Genomic DNA, 16,193 nt, shown 5'->3' with positions numbered 1-16,193 from the left:
CGCTTGTCGAGTTCTACAACCCAATTCGCCGTGACTGTAGGGGCGTTTGATATTGATAGTCTGAAAGGACAACTGGGAGGCAAATTTTCTCCTTCGTCTCCCTTGTTGGTGCTCCAAAGGGCCAATGTTAACAGTATCACCTTTCTCGCGTTGGACGAACCGTCTAGCAGTGATGGGTTTTCTGTATCGGAAGAGGAGCTGGTATACTTTCAAGGGTCAATCACTCGTACACAACAACTTGCCTGGTGACAGGCTGCGCAGGGGCTTGTCACACCAGACCACGGAAGTCATCTTTGTGGCTGAGATCATCAATGACGAAACAGACCCGAGCGGACTCAGCCCGGTAGCACAGGCTATGTTGGATCAACTTGTGACTGGACTACACAACTTCTTCCAAGCTGAAATCCGAGATTCCATCTGTCATTGGCGTGGAAATGGCCTGCACTTGTGCGTTACTTCGAACTTGACAGTTTGTTGCACAGGCAAGCCAAATTTACCTCACCAGCTTGTAAGCTTCACGGCTTGTCGAATTGGTCAAATGTCGTATCTGCAGGCATGCAGAGCCCCTGAGTATGCACGTGCACTGTTGAATTCGTTAAATCAGCTTTGTCATAGATCTTACTATTGGCCCACAGGCTTGTAAGTTTTCTGGGTATAATATTAATCCCTATAATTAATTATCTTAATAATTTTCAGTATTTTTGTAATATATATAGTAAATAGTCAATAAGGCTATATTTAAATTATTATTTATATTGAAATATTTATAAAAGTTTTCAGATCTTTCTATGAAGGAATGAGATGAACCTGACAGGCGGTGTAAATCCCGGTCCGAATCTCAGCAGGATCTGAGTTGAGATAAAGCAATTATGAAGACCCATTGCAACCTAAGTAATACAAAAAGAAAATCTATCAGCCAATCGGTTCCCGCAAGGGTATCCATGGCTGTAGCAAAAGTATGGCATATGATTGATTTTATTATAGCTGATAATATGTCTGATATTCAGAAATTGTGAAATAAGCAATAGTTTATAGTAAATAATTAGCCCTGGGGGTTCCAAGTTAGGGCACTGCAAGGGTTTTCACGGCATAATGAGACGACATATAGGAACAGACCCTAGGGAGAAAAAAAAAAAAAAACTCGACGGGTCACCAACGAATGCAACAGTCAAATTGCGGAAGGCGTTATTTGTTATTTGCTAGGGTTCTAGAAGCACAAGAACGTGGTGGTACGGTGCAAAACCACGGATAAGCCGGCTTGCCGGAGGACTAATCTAATCTCAATGGTTCCTCGGTTTGAATCTTCTGCCAATGGCGTCTGGGTTAGCGGTTAACAGTAATACAACATGGGGGATGAGCGTGCCTAGGTACTCACCCAATAACGTCCTACAGCGGCACAAAGCCCTAGTTCCCCAAGACATTATTACAATAACCAACGGAATATTTAGCCATGTTGCCGCCACCCCTATCAAGCACAATTGAGTGCCACTTGCGGGTCACGGCAGAGACTTTCTAAACTTGACACTAGTGAGTATTTCTAAGCGGATACGAAGAGATGATCGCCGAATATTCAGAGTTTTGGCGTGATGGACAGTCTCGCTGCGTAAGGCTCTTGGAGTGCTAATATACAGTCCTACTGGCTGGCTGGTGACCGATTAGGGAATGCGCGCTAAGCTGAGCTAAGCTTTGTCACTATGGCTGAATTAGGATAACTATGGCGCACGCCTTGATGTACTCCGTAGTGCCAGCTTCAAGGAATCTGGTGTTGTGAGGGAGAGTGTACATTTTTGAAAAATTGCTTACACGCTAATTTCTTACTAGAACCTCGCGAATTGCTAAATATTAATTACCTAATTTAATGATGAAGGGCATCTATCTCAGGCCTAGGGGTGGGGGTGGCCTTAAAAAAGAGCCCGTCGGGAAGATATATGTACTTCTGCCAACTGCCATTGTTCGGCATCCGATACGTGAAGAATGTGCCTGTCATAGTTTATCAATTGGACAGCTCGTCTATTATATAGAGACATGGCCATTGGACTTCAATAATCAAAAATCGGAAAAGAGCCTTCAGCTGTTGAAATGTCTATCGCTCGGTCACTGAACAGACATCCTCCCTACTATCCAAGCTTGAGACCATCATCTACGAACACAAGATTATAGATCCATCTCAATGGAGAAAGCAGCAGAACGTAGGAGAATGCAAAATCGTCTGGCCCAGAGGAACCACAGTAAGTTCTTTTTCAATGCTAACAACCAGCTTACCGTTTCCTCGTCGAACAGGCTCTCGGCTAACGTTCGGTTTTATGAGCTATGGAGGGGAAAATATGAAGAAAAGAATCACCAATCTAGAGAAAACAAACGAGTACCTTGTGTCAAAAATATTCAAGGAGAACGTGGCCTCCAACCCCAACACAGCCAACCAAACAATCGATATCGAACAGTTTCTCCATGAAGACAGCAATGAGCAATTCTACCCACTCCCAGTAGCAATCAATACCGAGCTATCAAAGACTAATACCCCAAAGATCTCATCGACATTGGACAGTCACGCTTTCACTGGGTGTGACAGCATGACGTGGATGAAATACTAAATTCGATGATTACCAATGTCGACTTGGAAGTGAGTCCAGTCTCCTAGACCGTTATTGTGTATGTATCCCTTCTCTCGTTTCATTAGCTGACTATTCACCGCATCAGAACCCTATTCCCCAGGATGGCGATGACAATCAAACAGCAGCAGTCACATTAGATACGCCAGCCAACATAGGCAATGTACAATATCACAGCAAATCTAGCGAGGACAGGTCCAGTGTGTTCAATACGTCGCAGGATCGTATACAGGAGGCCCTTAGGGTGGCCGTGGCCAATTCCCACATTGAATGCGTTGATGTTTTGCTTCGTTCCGGTGCCAATGTTGATCAGGTAGACAATAATGGCCGGTCTCTGCTTCACCTATGTTCTGAGACAGGAAATGCTATCGTTGCCCAATATTTGGTACGAAACGGAGCCAATACCGAAGTTCGAGACCGCTGGGGTCTGACACCATTATTGCTGGCTGCTCATACTGGCTCCGCTGAGGTGATCAAAATCCTGATTGAATAATATTTGACTATAAGAGATTTCGTGATGGTAAAACAAATGATAAAGGGAAGGAATATAGGAAAAAAAGACAGTGAGAGAAGGGGCGAGGACTTTTCCTGGTCCTCTCCATCGCCGAAACTAATGGTCGGGAAGTTACTGTTATAATAAAAAAAATTCCATAAGGCTATCTACTCAATTATCACCTTCTCCTTACATTCTACCAAAATCTGGATTTTCAAGCGTAATCTCTGCTGGTATCCTAGAAGGTGCCATACTGAGCTTCTAGTGTAGATATTTCCTAGCCTGCATTCTTAGCTAGTCTTTAGAATTTTCGTATCAGCCACGACGTGACTACAATTTGCATTGAGGTAATAGTCTGCGCATTTTGCATTAATTGTTCTCTGACCTCCAGACCCATGTAAGTGTAACCAAGCAATCCACAAGAAACTGCAGGGACTTTAGATCGAGTAATATCTCTTTGTTGGAACTGCTGGTTTGAGCCTAGTTCACAACGCAACGCCCAATTAAGCACCGAGCATACGAATTTATGCGGTACATTCTCGGCGATTATGGGCTCACTTGTGGTGGCCATCGCCAACTTGTGGATCTGTAGATCTCGGCAGAGATACTTATCAGGAAGTCTTTTCGAAATAATTAGTATTCGATTTCTTTTCCATACTAGGAACTTTCCGCCTTCAACCGTTTATTACCGCGGTATCAACCGATATGTCAGCTAGTGTAACCGAGAATATTGCTGACAGCAACTGCATGCATACATGCCGATTGGTCTAGCCACTATTACCAGGCAACAGTTCCAGCCCTTCTTAAATGTTGCAACACCAACTAAAGCATGAGCCTGATGGGCAAACTGCAGATTTGAAATGTCTCCGACAAATTCCGTTGCAACTGGCGAGCCGAAATGCGAGCCAGATGGCGCCAGTAATAGCAATGATGACGTTAACGCGCTATCACCTTTCAAATTTATTGTTGTGTTACTGGCTCTCTGTTTCACTAGTTTTTTTGCTGGCTATGTATGTCTTCTTGCTCTCATTATGCACAATTCATTTGATCTGATTCGATGGTTCCGACAATCTTTCTAGGATGCAACTTGTGTGGGCACACTTACACCCCTGATCACAGATGAGTTTCATTGAATAAATGATGTGAGCTGGTATGGAATCGCCTAGTATGTCGATCCTGTTTTCGTATCCCATATATCACTTCATCATTCTCCGGATCCATGTTCTGATTTACACTTTGGTTAGTTCGCTAGCCACATGCGCTACCATCCTCACATATGGAAAATTATATACTATTTTCTCCGAGCGTTATGTCTTCGTATCGTCTTTGACAATATTTGTCGTTGGGTCTGTTGTCTGCGCAGCCGGGCCATCATCTCTTGCCTTAATTCTAGGTCGAGCAATTGCCGGCTTAGGCAATGGTGGTATTTTGTCGGGATGCAACATGTAAGTGGCTTTCGTTAGCAATTATCCTAATTGACTGATTTATTGAATGTACAAACGGCCAGAATTATCGCTCGCGTAACTCCTCTTCGATGGAGGCCATTTTATCAAAGTCTAGTTGGCGGGATTGAATGTGCGGCGCTAGCCTCAGCACCTCTAATTGCAGGGGCCATTGCTAAATATCAGTCATGGCGAATTTGCTTCTACATTAGCATTCCATTTGGAGCAGTTCCTGCTTTAATCTGCTTTTTCTTTTTGAGAATTCCACGGTCCCAATGCCAACAATCTATCTCATCGGCAAGGCCGAGTTTCCTGAGGCAATTGGATGTTTTGGGAATGGTTTTGTTTGTGCCCCTTATAGTATGTCTTATCCTTGCCCTTCAATGGGGAGGAACTCTCTACGCATGGAGCAATTTTCGAGTGATCCTTCCTCTGGTCGTGGCCGGGGTTTTGTCTCCGGTGTTCATCACTCAACAATACTACGCCCGTGAGACATCAACACTTCCGCTCAGGCTGTTGAGATCTCGAACTTTAGTCTCCGGCATAATTCTGATATTTGCTACAGCCGGAACCTTATACGTGTTTACTTTTTATGTATGCTTTTCTCTTTCTCAAAGGACAGTGGAAAATGATGTTTCATAAAAGCTAACCGTGATATCCTGACTAGCTCCCTATCTATTACCAAGCCATTCGAGATGCGTCTGTTCTTGGGTCTGGCTTAAGGGATTTATCGCGGATGGTAGGGTTGGTAATAGCACTGCTTGTAGCTGGGTCTGTTACTAGCTTCATTGGATACTACACGCCGGCAATGCTTCTGGGCACAGTATTGATGTCTGTCGGTGCAGGCCTTACGAGCACATTTCACCCTTCCACCGGGCTAGGCCTAATACTAGGATCACAGGCAGTCTTTGGCCTTGGCTGCGGTTTTGCATTCCAGCAAGCCTACGTCGCCGTCCAGGTTGTTTTGCCTTCATCTGACATTCCCGCAGCCATCAGCATCCTTACTTTCGCGCAATTTCTTGGTAGCATTGTCATGCTTGCAATTTCACAGAATGTATTTTCTAGTCGTCTAATCTCTGGACTAGGATCGATGAGTCTGGGTTTAGATATTACGGAAATTCTTAACAGTGGTGCTGTGGATTTGAAGAATTACGTCCCCGTGGAAAAACTTCCAGAAGTGCTTCAGGCATATAACACGGCTCTCGACCAGGTGTTTTATATAGGTCTGGGGGCCGCCTGTCTCACCGTCGTTGGCGCTGTTGGCTCGGAATGGAAGACAGTGAAGAGTAAAAGCAAAGAGAACGAGGGCTCAGGATCGTAGAGACGCTGTTTTCGGTCGTAGACCTGTAATTTAAAATTACACTTGATCTTATTCAATATAAACACTTTTACAATACAAAACACCCAAGCATAAGCCTTTGTAACATATGCAAGTTAGTCAATACATAACTTTTAGCGCCCCCTCCAAATGAATCTTGCTCGCGGCTTGGACTAGTAAGGAAATCAAAATGAGCATGCCAGCTGACTCAATTACCATGCACTGGGTGTCATATTTATCTGTTGACATAATATTATGCACCATTGCCCCTTCCTGCATGCTGAATCATGATTAGGACTACGTGGTCAGCCGGAGACAGCAGCGTGATTTGAATATCCCGTTCAGCCAACAGAGCTTCCAAGCTGAATAATGGCACTTCTTTAGTATGAATCCTAAAATTTTCATAAACACATGCACGTTATCGAGGAGGGTTGTTAAATCCAGTTTCTGTGACCTTTCTTCCTCCACACACTGAGGAAACACAATATGGCCGACATAACAGCACCGAACCTCTTTAATCATCCGAAGCTTATTCCCGGCTCCTTTCTCGAGGATTCGGGGGATTTCAAACATTTCGAGAAAGGTGAGTATAAATGTGCATATTCATTATTGTTTTACATAGTGACTATTAATCTTTACTCTCCTTGCTAGACGATTTCAGGTTTACAGCTGCAACCAAGCCCACATCACTGACATCCGTGGACCACCTATGGGGATCCATACATGAAACTAGCCAGTGGGGCAGTCTTGCACAGAACAATGGTGGAATGTCACGGCTTTCCTTGTCCGATCAAGACAAAGATGTCCGAAACTGGTTTATCCAGGAAGCGGGAAAATTGAACTGTCAAATCCGCGTTGACGCAGTAGGAAACATATTCGCTATTCTCCAAGGCGAGAACACAGATATTCCTCCTATAGGTGTAGGTAGTCACCTCGATACACAACCTGCAGGTGGGTCCTTTCTTCTGGCCGTTATACCGACAGCTTACTTTAACGCTGTACATAGGCGGCCGGTTTGACGGTATTCTGGGAGTCCTTGCCGGATTAGAAATTCTACGAACCATTGTAAAATCAGGTCGAAAGCCATACACAAGTATAGCAGTGATCAACTGGTGCAACGAGTAAACTTCCCGGTCCAAGTCACTCACTCACTCGCTTTCAGCTAACCTCTAGGTCAGAGAAGGGGCGCGGTATACATCTGGATGCACTGGGTCAGCCGTCTGGTCTGGCCACGTTCCTCTCAGGGAAGCATATCAAATGCCAACCAGCGATGGAAGCAGCACACTGGGCCAAGAACTTCAGCGGATCGGCTATCTTGGTCGCTGGGAAGCATCGCACAAGATACTCCCCCTTTCGGCTCACTTTGAGCTACACATTGAACAGGGTCATCGCTTGGAGGATGCCCGAAAGAAAATAGGCGTGGTGGATGCAATCCAGGGAATTCGCTGGTACACGGTAACTGTCCGAGGCGAGCAAGCCCACGCAGGAGCAACTCCAGTCATGAATCGGGCCGATGCGGTCGTAGCCATGAGCAAAGTGGTAGTAAAGTTGGAACAATTGGCGTTGGAAACAGGCGTCTTTGCCACAGTTGGAGAGATCACAGTGGAAAGTGGCAGCTCAAATGTGATCAGTGGGCTGACACATTTCACCGTCGATCTCCGTCATCCACGAGAATCACTCCTTGACGAGGTTGAGCACTGTATGTGCGCCGAGATGTCTGAAATTTCACAGACCAAGAATGGTCGCGTCAGTTTTGCAGTGAAACGCGTGTGGCATAGTCCTGCCGTGTTTCTTGATCCGCTGGCCGTGCAATGTGTGCAAGATGCAGCCCATGAGGTTGTCGGAGTTGACCAGCTTATGCCAGAAATGATCTCCTTTGCTGGTCATGATATTGCCCCCGTAGCATCGAATGGGACTCCCACCGCTATGATCTTTGTTCCCAGTTTGAAGGGGATCAGCCATGCCCCGGAAGAGTGGACCAGCAAGGAAGATTGGTAAGCATTTTCTCTCTATTCGTGGCTTTAAAAGACAAGCTAACAGGAAGTCTGTTACTGTACAGCGGTCTCGGCACCGAGGTCCTCTATCATGCTGTTCGAAAATTCGACCAGCATCTTCAACGTAAGGAAGAATCACTTGCAAATATTTAAGAATGAAACTTGAGGGGAGGTGGCTGGTTCAGCAAAGCCTAGTTTTATCAATCTTGTCATCACACATTTTCATATAAAATTGGTCCAAACACTACTATATTCACATGTCGATGTCGTATTACATGTGGCTAAGCGTGTGGCGGTGTATACAGAAATTAGAATACTTAGTAGAAAAATGCTAGCATAAAAATCATTCGTCAATGTATATCCGGCCTAATCCGCCTGGCGCCTTCGCGGAGTATATCGCTACGGGACCTCTGGGCCGCTTCGAGGGCTTCTTGGGCTCCCTTTGGAGCGCATCCTTCACGGTAGTAGGCCCAGAATATGTATCTATGGTAGCTGGGGAAACAAAACTGCCCCGGGTATACCTCAAGACCGCGTTCAAGACCACATATGCCCGGTTCGCTTTCTTCTTTATCGGAAGCGCCTTAGCCGTAGGCCTTGTGGTCCCGTATAATGACGAGACGCTATTAGCTATCCTTGGTGGCTCAGCTAGTGGTTCGGGCACTGCAGCAGCCCCTCCATATGTCATTGCTATGAAAAATCTTGGCATTAGCGTCCTACCACACATCACCAACGCGCTATTAGTGACAAGCATATTTTCTGCTGGGAACTCCTACGTCTATTACGGGAGTCGGAGTCTCTACAGCCTCTCCTTACAAGGCCAAGCACCTAAGTTCCTGCGCCGATGCACCAAAAAAGGCGTCCCGATCTACTGTCTCTTCGTCCTTTAGCCTTCCCGTTCCTCGCATTCCTGAATGCCTCAAGCGGCTCTGCCAAGGTCCTCACCTGGCTTATCAATATTATAACTGCCGCTCAGATAATTGACTAGTGTAGTATCTGTAAATCTTGTGAGCTTTATGAGAGATGATGTCAAATTAAATTTAAGATCTCTCTGTCAATGGTCGCTACCATAATTCTATCAAGTAACTCGCAAATATTTTTAAAGTTCTTTCAAAGGTACTCCTATCTGTTCGTAAATTAAATAGATGGCCTCTTAGGTAGTGCAAATATCTATAAATTTACAAGATTGTGGTAGAAAGATTTTTGTAGATGCCTCTTGTACCGGAAATTAACATCCTTGAGACTTGCTTTCTTGACAATTATTGGAAGATTGGCCTGAAAAAGGCTACTGAGGATATGTTATAAACGATATGAAATTGCAACTATTCAAGGCTTAGTTCATGATAAGACACAAAGCGATCTTGAAAAATTTAAACCCTTTACTACTATTACTTGGACACTAACTTCAAAAAACAATGCAATATATATCTTTTTATAGAAATAGATAACTAGTATAAACATTTGAAAGACTTATCTGCTATTTGTACCTAACATGTGCATGATATCACATATAAAAACAAATATAAAGAATTGTCCATTAGAAGTGCCTTCCTACTTCCAACTCCAACTTGGGCAATCAGGCCTTGACGAGATCAACTTGGCCGCATCCATCCGGCAATGTTTTAATTGGTGCCGCAGACCAAAAGAAAGTAGAATTGCCGTCCGCGCCAGTCCAGCCACCGCCCTGGCAATGAACCCATCCATGGAACTTGTCACTCGAAAGTTCCAAGGTCCCGTCTTGCCCCCAAGAAAAGCCCGCGGCAGCAGGGTCGTCTCTTACTAACTCAAAGGCGTATACCTCTTCGATAAGGTTTTCAGGCCCAGTGAATTGTGGGTCGAGGTAAAAGTTAAAGTCGCCGCCAAAGCTAAGTGTCGTGTCACTTTCGATACTGACGGTCTCGAATTGCCCTTTCCCGGGGGAAGACGAGGGGTAGAAAGCTAGTAATCCTGCATCACCGGAATCGGATGTGGAATAAGACCCAAGCAAGTAGTCGCCGTCGGAACTTTTAAGATATGTGGCTTTGCCGGCGGCAGAAGAAACCACAGTAGCGAGAACGACAGAGGTCAAGGTAGAGACACGCATTTTGATAAGATCAAGGAGTTGACACGGTAGAAGAGGTAAGTATTTGCTTGATGTTAAGAGTAATAATTAATACGAGGGGACAACGCATTTAAATAGTAACACTGGGTGCTTAATTAAATAGAAGTTCAAAGATTAATATCCTAAATGAAAGCCAACCAACTAACAATAATGATACATAGTTCTTGTTGGTTGATTATGCATTTACGCAGTTTCAAAACAAACCATGGAGTACTCCGTAGCTAATCCATATTAACTTCATAAGTAAGACATGCATACAAATGTGTAAACCTTATTGGCTTATTATTTTTACGCTATATTGACATGTTATGGGAGGCTCTACAAAGGAGCCAATGATTGAAAGGGTTAGCCCTTTGATGTTATGTCGATCATTAGCTGGTCAGCTTGGTGTCAGCACCTCACGCAGATCATTATTTGAAGGTCTGGGTTAGGCCTAAGATGGTGACCATCGCGGCTATAAACCGGACCCAACAACAGGCGCCCCCCAGCCTATTCCGCTAGCGAGTTATTAAACCCTAAGCCTTGTAACACTCCCCTAATAGTAACTGGGGTATTATAGCTAGATTTATAGCGAAGCTATATAAGTAACTAGGTTATTACTGTCTTGTGTGCCTTTAAGTTACTGTATAAGTTATTATAATCTAATACTCTTCTAGCCTTAACAAGGAAAGTGGTAAGAAAGATAGTCAGTATTTGATAATAAAAACAACAAAATTCGTATTAAATTTCATTTATTTCTAATTTAAACTGACTTTAAAAGGTAAAAACTAGTAAAATGCTTAGTTAGTAGTCTAAGTATGTACAATAATGGGGGCGTGTTACAATATAACCCTCAGGTGCATAGACTGATCTGCGCCATTCTCGCAGGCTTTGTTGAGAAAGGACTTCGGCTTCTGTTCTCGAGGCATTAGGTTAGATTGATATGTAAACTTAAATTAATCGAAAATAAGGATGAGAGTAACAAAGACAGCAGTAGGATAATATTGAAAAAGAACGAACCAATACACTCTAATATCAGCCTCATATTTAAATAAAAATACTATGTACTAGGTTGATGATTTCGCAAGCTGTATTTATGGTGTTATCACCGTGTAATCTCTTTTCTGATTGGAGCAAAGTGTGGGATTGGTCTTAAAATTTTCTAGCTCGTTTTAGGGGATGAAATGGGTTATTACAACGTATCTCGTCTAAAGTGAATAATAATATTTAGAGAGTAAGTTGTCTCGGATAACCCCCCAATGATCAGTACGCATTAGCACGCTTGGTATATGCGGGTTGGTTGGTTAGATCAACCTGAATTGGGCTGGTAGCAATCGTATTATTGACGAGCTGGAGGCTGCTCACGCTAGCCCCACTGGAATTATACGAAAAAACCGAGATGGCCAACCAGTTGTCACCATTATAGTTCAAAATACCCTGCGGCACTGGGAATTCGGTCTGTGGTCCATATGACGGTGCGTACTTCCCAAACTGGAACCCATTCACGTACAACTGAGCACAGTATTCGGCCCCAGATAGGGTGCCCTGGTCGAACTGGAACGAGAGGGGGATATCGTAACCACTGGGCAAGTCAAGCGGTAGTCGCGCTGTCCAGAAACCAACTCCGGCGGAATCTATCCCCTGAAAGGGAGTAGAGCTTCCCCAACCGTAAGTGCTATCATTCACGTCTGGATAGGGAAGATGAAGACCTTGGCGTTCGGCATATAGACCGCCCTCATTCAGAGGGCCACGGGTTAGATCAACATACTGTTCGCCACCCAAATTACCTGTCAGCTTCCAGCTGATGTCCGATTGGCTGTGTCCACCGTCCAGGCTGTAGTCAAGAATTCCGCGTGGCTCTCGAGACCCTTCCTCGATGCCTAGAGTCTCGATCACGACAGTGAGCACATAAGCAGCGCCAGACTCGAGAGTTTTTGGTAGGGACAAAATGGATGGACTACTTTGCTAGTACGAACCAATGAAGGTGTCGTTGATCCAAACTGCGGTCTCGAACACACCACCTCCCTGCGTTGTGAGGTTGAGCTGTGTTTCTTGGCCGTTTGCAGTGAAAGAGCCGCGGTACAACAAGAAGCCTACATGATACCCATAATCGGAGCTGAACAGAGACGTGGGTGTGCTCAACTTATAATCCACGTTTGCCGTGAAGGTCAGGGAAGCATCTACCCAGTCGCTGTCATTGTAAGAGGCTTGTAATTCTGGTAAGCTATCAATGGAGTGCCATGTCAACTTGGTCAGGTCCGGGAGCGTGAACTGTGGTGTTTCGAAGATGGCACTGGTACTCCAGAAGCCGTGAGAGTCCTTGGTGAAATTCTGGCCTCTGCCATTGATGTAAAGATTTTTTGCGTTTTCAGGAGCGCCGAAAATCTCGACCGTCGTTGTTGCGTTGAAATCGGCCTCGAGGTAGAGATCATTGCCTTGCAGTCGTGCTGTCCGAACCAGGTATCCTGCATTTACAATAATCGAACTCGCAATTGTCGCGTTGGAAGTGTAGTTGTGGGTGGTTTCTGACGTTATTAACTGTGGCACCCAAAAGTTGTACGCAGAGGTGCGATCTAAGCAGCGTTAGGAAACAAAATAGAAGTAGTCCAAGACGAACTCAGACTATTGACATAGAATTTGGAGGCTCACCTAGAAGGAAGAGATAGACATCGCCAACCCGAACAACAAGGCGCGAGCTCGTAATGTCCCAGGCAAGAATGGTCTGGTTTCCGGTGTACTGATGTTGTACGCTGCTTGAATCGCCTTCCAAGACGGTAATGTCAGGGTTCGATAATCCAATTGCGAGTTCCTCGTGCTCGCCTATCTCTCCGTACAAGACTACCACGATATAGTCACCAAACTGCTTCCATGTAAAGAGTTCGGCAGTAGAGTAGAGAAGGTTGATGTTGCCCAGTGGATAATCTGTGACCAAAATCTTGGAATCACGGCCGAGGAGAGAGAGCACACCCCCAAGCTGAGGGATGGTAACGGTACCATTACTTGTCTGGATTGGCATCGTATACGAGGTGTCATCAGAAGAAGTGTAATCGGTATGCCTAACAACCCAAAAAGACGAATTTGTGGATAGCCCGAGAAGGGGTGATACTGAGATATCGGATGTGATGGCCATGGTAACTGAACTATTGAAGGGCTGAACGTCCAGATAGGTGGGAGAAACTTTGAGGAAATTTCCTAACAATTTCAGTTCGCTATACTTGTCGCGGTCGACGGTTCGCGATTCGGTAATCGCCGCGCCATAGTCGTACGACGTATAACCACTAGGATAACCAACATTTCCCCAGTTCGTCCCACCGTATATCTAAAATCCATGCCACATTAGGGTTTCAAGATGTTCGCGAGTGGAAGAAGATAGTCTTACCATGTAGATGCTAAAGAATGAAACACCGGCAGCAACATTATTCTTATACCACATTCGTTCGGCCTCAGCTCCGACCATTTGAGCGCAGTTGTCAAAACCAGGACCGCCCCAGCTATCCATCGAACCTCCTTGGAACTGCAACGCATTATATTTAGAAATTGAAAGGAATCGGCAAGAGTGTCAACTAACCTCAACCAGGGAATATGGCGTCGTCGGGCTCTGTGACTCGTGGGTCTGATAAAAATCTGTGGGTAATTCAAAGGAAGTCCAATTGTCTGGGTTAGACTACGATAATACATGGTCAACTGAAGGTCTTGTCGGGCTCGCACCCTGATAGCAGTTCTACTTACGCAGGAAAAGCCTAGCCTGGACGGCACATTCATTAGTTAGTTGACTTGGGTAGCTAGAGGCTGTTCAATGTTTCACTCACGGATAGTAATCGTGTCCATATACATCCACCGCACCAACACCGGACTCAGGAGCATTATGCCCATAGGGGCCAGGATCATTACTAAGAAAAGGCACCACAATACCATTTGAGCGGGCTTCATCCATAATATACTGCATGTATGAGGGTTCGAATTCATTGTTGCTACCGGTATACTCGTTCTCTGGCTGCAGTAGAATGACTGGTCCACCATTAGAGATTTGATACTTGGCGATCAATGAGGTCGTGTTGCTGTAGTATCTACAGGGCGGTTAACAATCCCAATTAGCACCTTTCATTTCCGTGGATCCTGCATGTCAAGACTTACGTGTGGAATGAATCCAGAAAGCCGGAGTCATTCGATCGCAATGTTCCGTTAGTTCTCGCGATCCATCCGGGAAACCCACCACCAAACGACTCGGCCTGAATATATGGTCCGGGACGTACGAGTAGGTATATTCCTGCCTCTGCTGCAGCCTCGAAAAACGGCACTAGGTCAAAAATCCCATCTGCGCGATATACAGAAGGTTCGCTTTCTAATAGTGCCCAATGGACATAGAATGATGTCGCTGAAAAACCAAGAGCCTTGATTTTCTGGAAAATATCCAGCCACAAGGACGGGACGGGGAGTCTACCTTACATCTGTCAATCTGTTCGATTATGCAACTTAATTGATCGACATATCACGTACCGCCAAGGATGAAACTCTCCCGACAAGAGTAGTTGTCGCTCCCCGTTGATAAAGAAGGACTGGTTGTCCCAAGTGATCTATTCTAATCAGCACCGTTCTAGGCATGCAGTTTTTCCCCCCTTTTGGTTAGTATTTTCTGGCTCACATTATTCTGTAGAACGGCATCAGAAGCAGGCGGAGGAAGAAAAGCGGTCGTGACCTTTGGCATGAGGGCTATAGCCCAGTTGACGATATTATGGATCCTCATATCGGCATGAAAGTGGAAATGAAGGCACTATGATTGTCTTCTTTAGGACATGATGAATAACTCTTACGAGGCTTCACTCTTGACAAAGACTTAGTAGGTAGTAATTTGGTCATTCATCTAATCTCAGTTAGAGGTTACATCCCAGTAGGGTGGCACGGTTACCTCGGAATGGGGTAGACTGGGGAGGATTGGGGCCAAACGATACCCTAAATACTGGAGACACGGTAAAAGCCTCATTTGACTAACTTGACAAGTTTATGTACTCCATGAGAAAAGATGCCCTTCGTTTAAAATATAATACTCTCCGTGGTGTTTTCTTTCGCCGTAGATATTCAATTCATATACAGTGGGTATGCAAAAGTTTGCATCCAGCACTAAATTAGTGCTTACACTGACCCATACTACCACTAGACCGAAATCACGGTTGTTTACATGCTGCTTTATTAACTCATATTTTGCTTTGAATTGAAGTTATTCAAATATTGCAACATACCTCGCCCTGCACGTACTACAAGGCGTGAATTAACGACTCAAATGCGCTCTCAGATATGCAAATTAAAAGCATATAGACTCTCCTACGCAAAAATCCAGTGTGCATCGGATATCTCTCTTAATTCAATTCAAGCTACTGTGAAATGTGAACAAATTCGCAATGACAATATATCAAGGCCTCGCTCAGACACACCACGCAAGATCACTGAAGAGGAACAAGATTGGCTTATTGGTCTAACAATTTCAGATCCACATATAAAATATGAAACGCTTTTGGATGAGGCTGATAAAGATATTCATCGAACTACTCTCATGGTATTACGTCAACCTATAAATATGCGTAAATGGTTAAAATTAAATCGGCTTGAGTTAACTCCTAACATGCTACTAACCGTCTTCAATACCAGAAAATGCAAAACGCGAATACTATTCAGCAACATTATGGCGACGTTGTGTAGGTTTACAACGTATCAAGAAGACCACATTTGCAACTATCACTATATATCCAATTTTCTAAGCGTAGTGACTCTTTGCGACGTGTGGAATGGTTGCAAGTTGCAAACCACTGATATCTGCGGCCAGGCTTGGCACCACATGTCACGTGCGTAGGTCTTTATGTCAACCTTCAGGGTGCTTACTAACCGAATCAGTCCCAATTCGTCACTAGGCAGCTTATCCTGCTTGGGAACGTAACTCGCTGATCCCCCTATTATAATTGGAATTGCACGACTAGGATCACACTACTGAGGAAACGCCTATATAAACCGATCCAATTGTCATGTAAATTAGAATATCATGCTCCTAGATAATATCAATTTGACACATCCTTTTACCCCCAATTTGCACCGGTTCCGCCATATTATTAAGCAAGTGCCAAGATCCCGAAGTTCGACACTTTATAAGACCGCTTACTTACTAGATAGTTTTATCTTCATAATTACTACCATTTTATTATAAGAATCACTCATCTATCTTAGTGGAATATTATAATAGTAGTATATTGTAAAGCGGTGGAACTGAAGAT

General features: G+C 44.5%; 6 protein-coding genes across 6 annotated transcripts; 4 read left to right on the top strand and 2 right to left on the bottom strand.

The window, feature by feature from the left end:
• Window positions 1–2,170: 2,170 nt before the first annotated feature.
• TRUGW13939_02606 (uncharacterized protein) lies at window positions 2,171–3,102 on the top strand (the record flags this gene model as incomplete). Its single annotated transcript, XM_035485798.1, has 4 exons — window positions 2,171–2,228; window positions 2,281–2,560; window positions 2,622–2,649; window positions 2,698–3,102. The coding sequence occupies 4 exons, from the start codon at window positions 2,171–2,173 to the stop codon at window positions 3,100–3,102; spliced, it is 771 nt and encodes a 256-aa protein (XP_035341691.1).
• Window positions 3,103–4,269: 1,167 nt separating this feature from the next.
• On the top strand, window positions 4,270–5,865 carry TRUGW13939_02605 (uncharacterized protein; the record flags this gene model as incomplete). The annotated part of the gene is made up of 3 exons (XM_035485797.1): window positions 4,270–4,547; window positions 4,610–5,138; window positions 5,212–5,865. The coding sequence occupies 3 exons, from the start codon at window positions 4,270–4,272 to the stop codon at window positions 5,863–5,865; spliced, it is 1,461 nt and encodes a 486-aa protein (XP_035341690.1).
• Window positions 5,866–6,348: 483 nt separating this feature from the next.
• On the top strand, window positions 6,349–8,009 carry TRUGW13939_02604 (uncharacterized protein; the record flags this gene model as incomplete). Its single annotated transcript, XM_035485796.1, has 5 exons — window positions 6,349–6,445; window positions 6,514–6,813; window positions 6,869–6,927; window positions 7,036–7,856; window positions 7,922–8,009. The coding sequence occupies 5 exons, from the start codon at window positions 6,349–6,351 to the stop codon at window positions 8,007–8,009; spliced, it is 1,365 nt and encodes a 454-aa protein (XP_035341689.1).
• Window positions 8,010–8,209: 200 nt separating this feature from the next.
• Window positions 8,210–8,743, top strand: TRUGW13939_02603 (uncharacterized protein; the record flags this gene model as incomplete). The annotated part of the gene is made up of 1 exon (XM_035485795.1): window positions 8,210–8,743. One exon carries the CDS (start codon window positions 8,210–8,212, stop codon window positions 8,741–8,743), a length of 534 nt encoding a protein of 177 aa, XP_035341688.1.
• A 686-nt stretch (window positions 8,744–9,429) lies between these two features.
• On the bottom strand, window positions 9,430–9,936 carry TRUGW13939_02602 (uncharacterized protein; the record flags this gene model as incomplete). Its single annotated transcript, XM_035485794.1, has 1 exon — window positions 9,430–9,936. One exon carries the CDS (start codon window positions 9,934–9,936, stop codon window positions 9,430–9,432), a length of 507 nt encoding a protein of 168 aa, XP_035341687.1.
• Window positions 9,937–11,196: 1,260 nt separating this feature from the next.
• On the bottom strand, window positions 11,197–14,677 carry TRUGW13939_02601 (uncharacterized protein; the record flags this gene model as incomplete). The annotated part of the gene is made up of 10 exons (XM_035485793.1): window positions 11,197–11,813; window positions 11,910–12,506; window positions 12,583–13,252; window positions 13,313–13,447; window positions 13,502–13,597; window positions 13,663–13,678; window positions 13,743–14,000; window positions 14,068–14,370; window positions 14,431–14,507; window positions 14,576–14,677. The coding sequence occupies 10 exons, from the start codon at window positions 14,675–14,677 to the stop codon at window positions 11,197–11,199; spliced, it is 2,871 nt and encodes a 956-aa protein (XP_035341686.1).
• Between the last annotated feature and the right edge of the window lie 1,516 nt (window positions 14,678–16,193).

The sequence above is a fragment of the Talaromyces rugulosus genome, chromosome II, assembly GCF_013368755.1.
Source record: "Talaromyces rugulosus chromosome II, complete sequence".
Taxonomy (NCBI): domain Eukaryota; kingdom Fungi; phylum Ascomycota; class Eurotiomycetes; order Eurotiales; family Trichocomaceae; genus Talaromyces; species Talaromyces rugulosus.
Note: the sequence above shows the minus strand (reverse complement) of the source record. Positions and strands in the feature narration are given on the sequence as shown.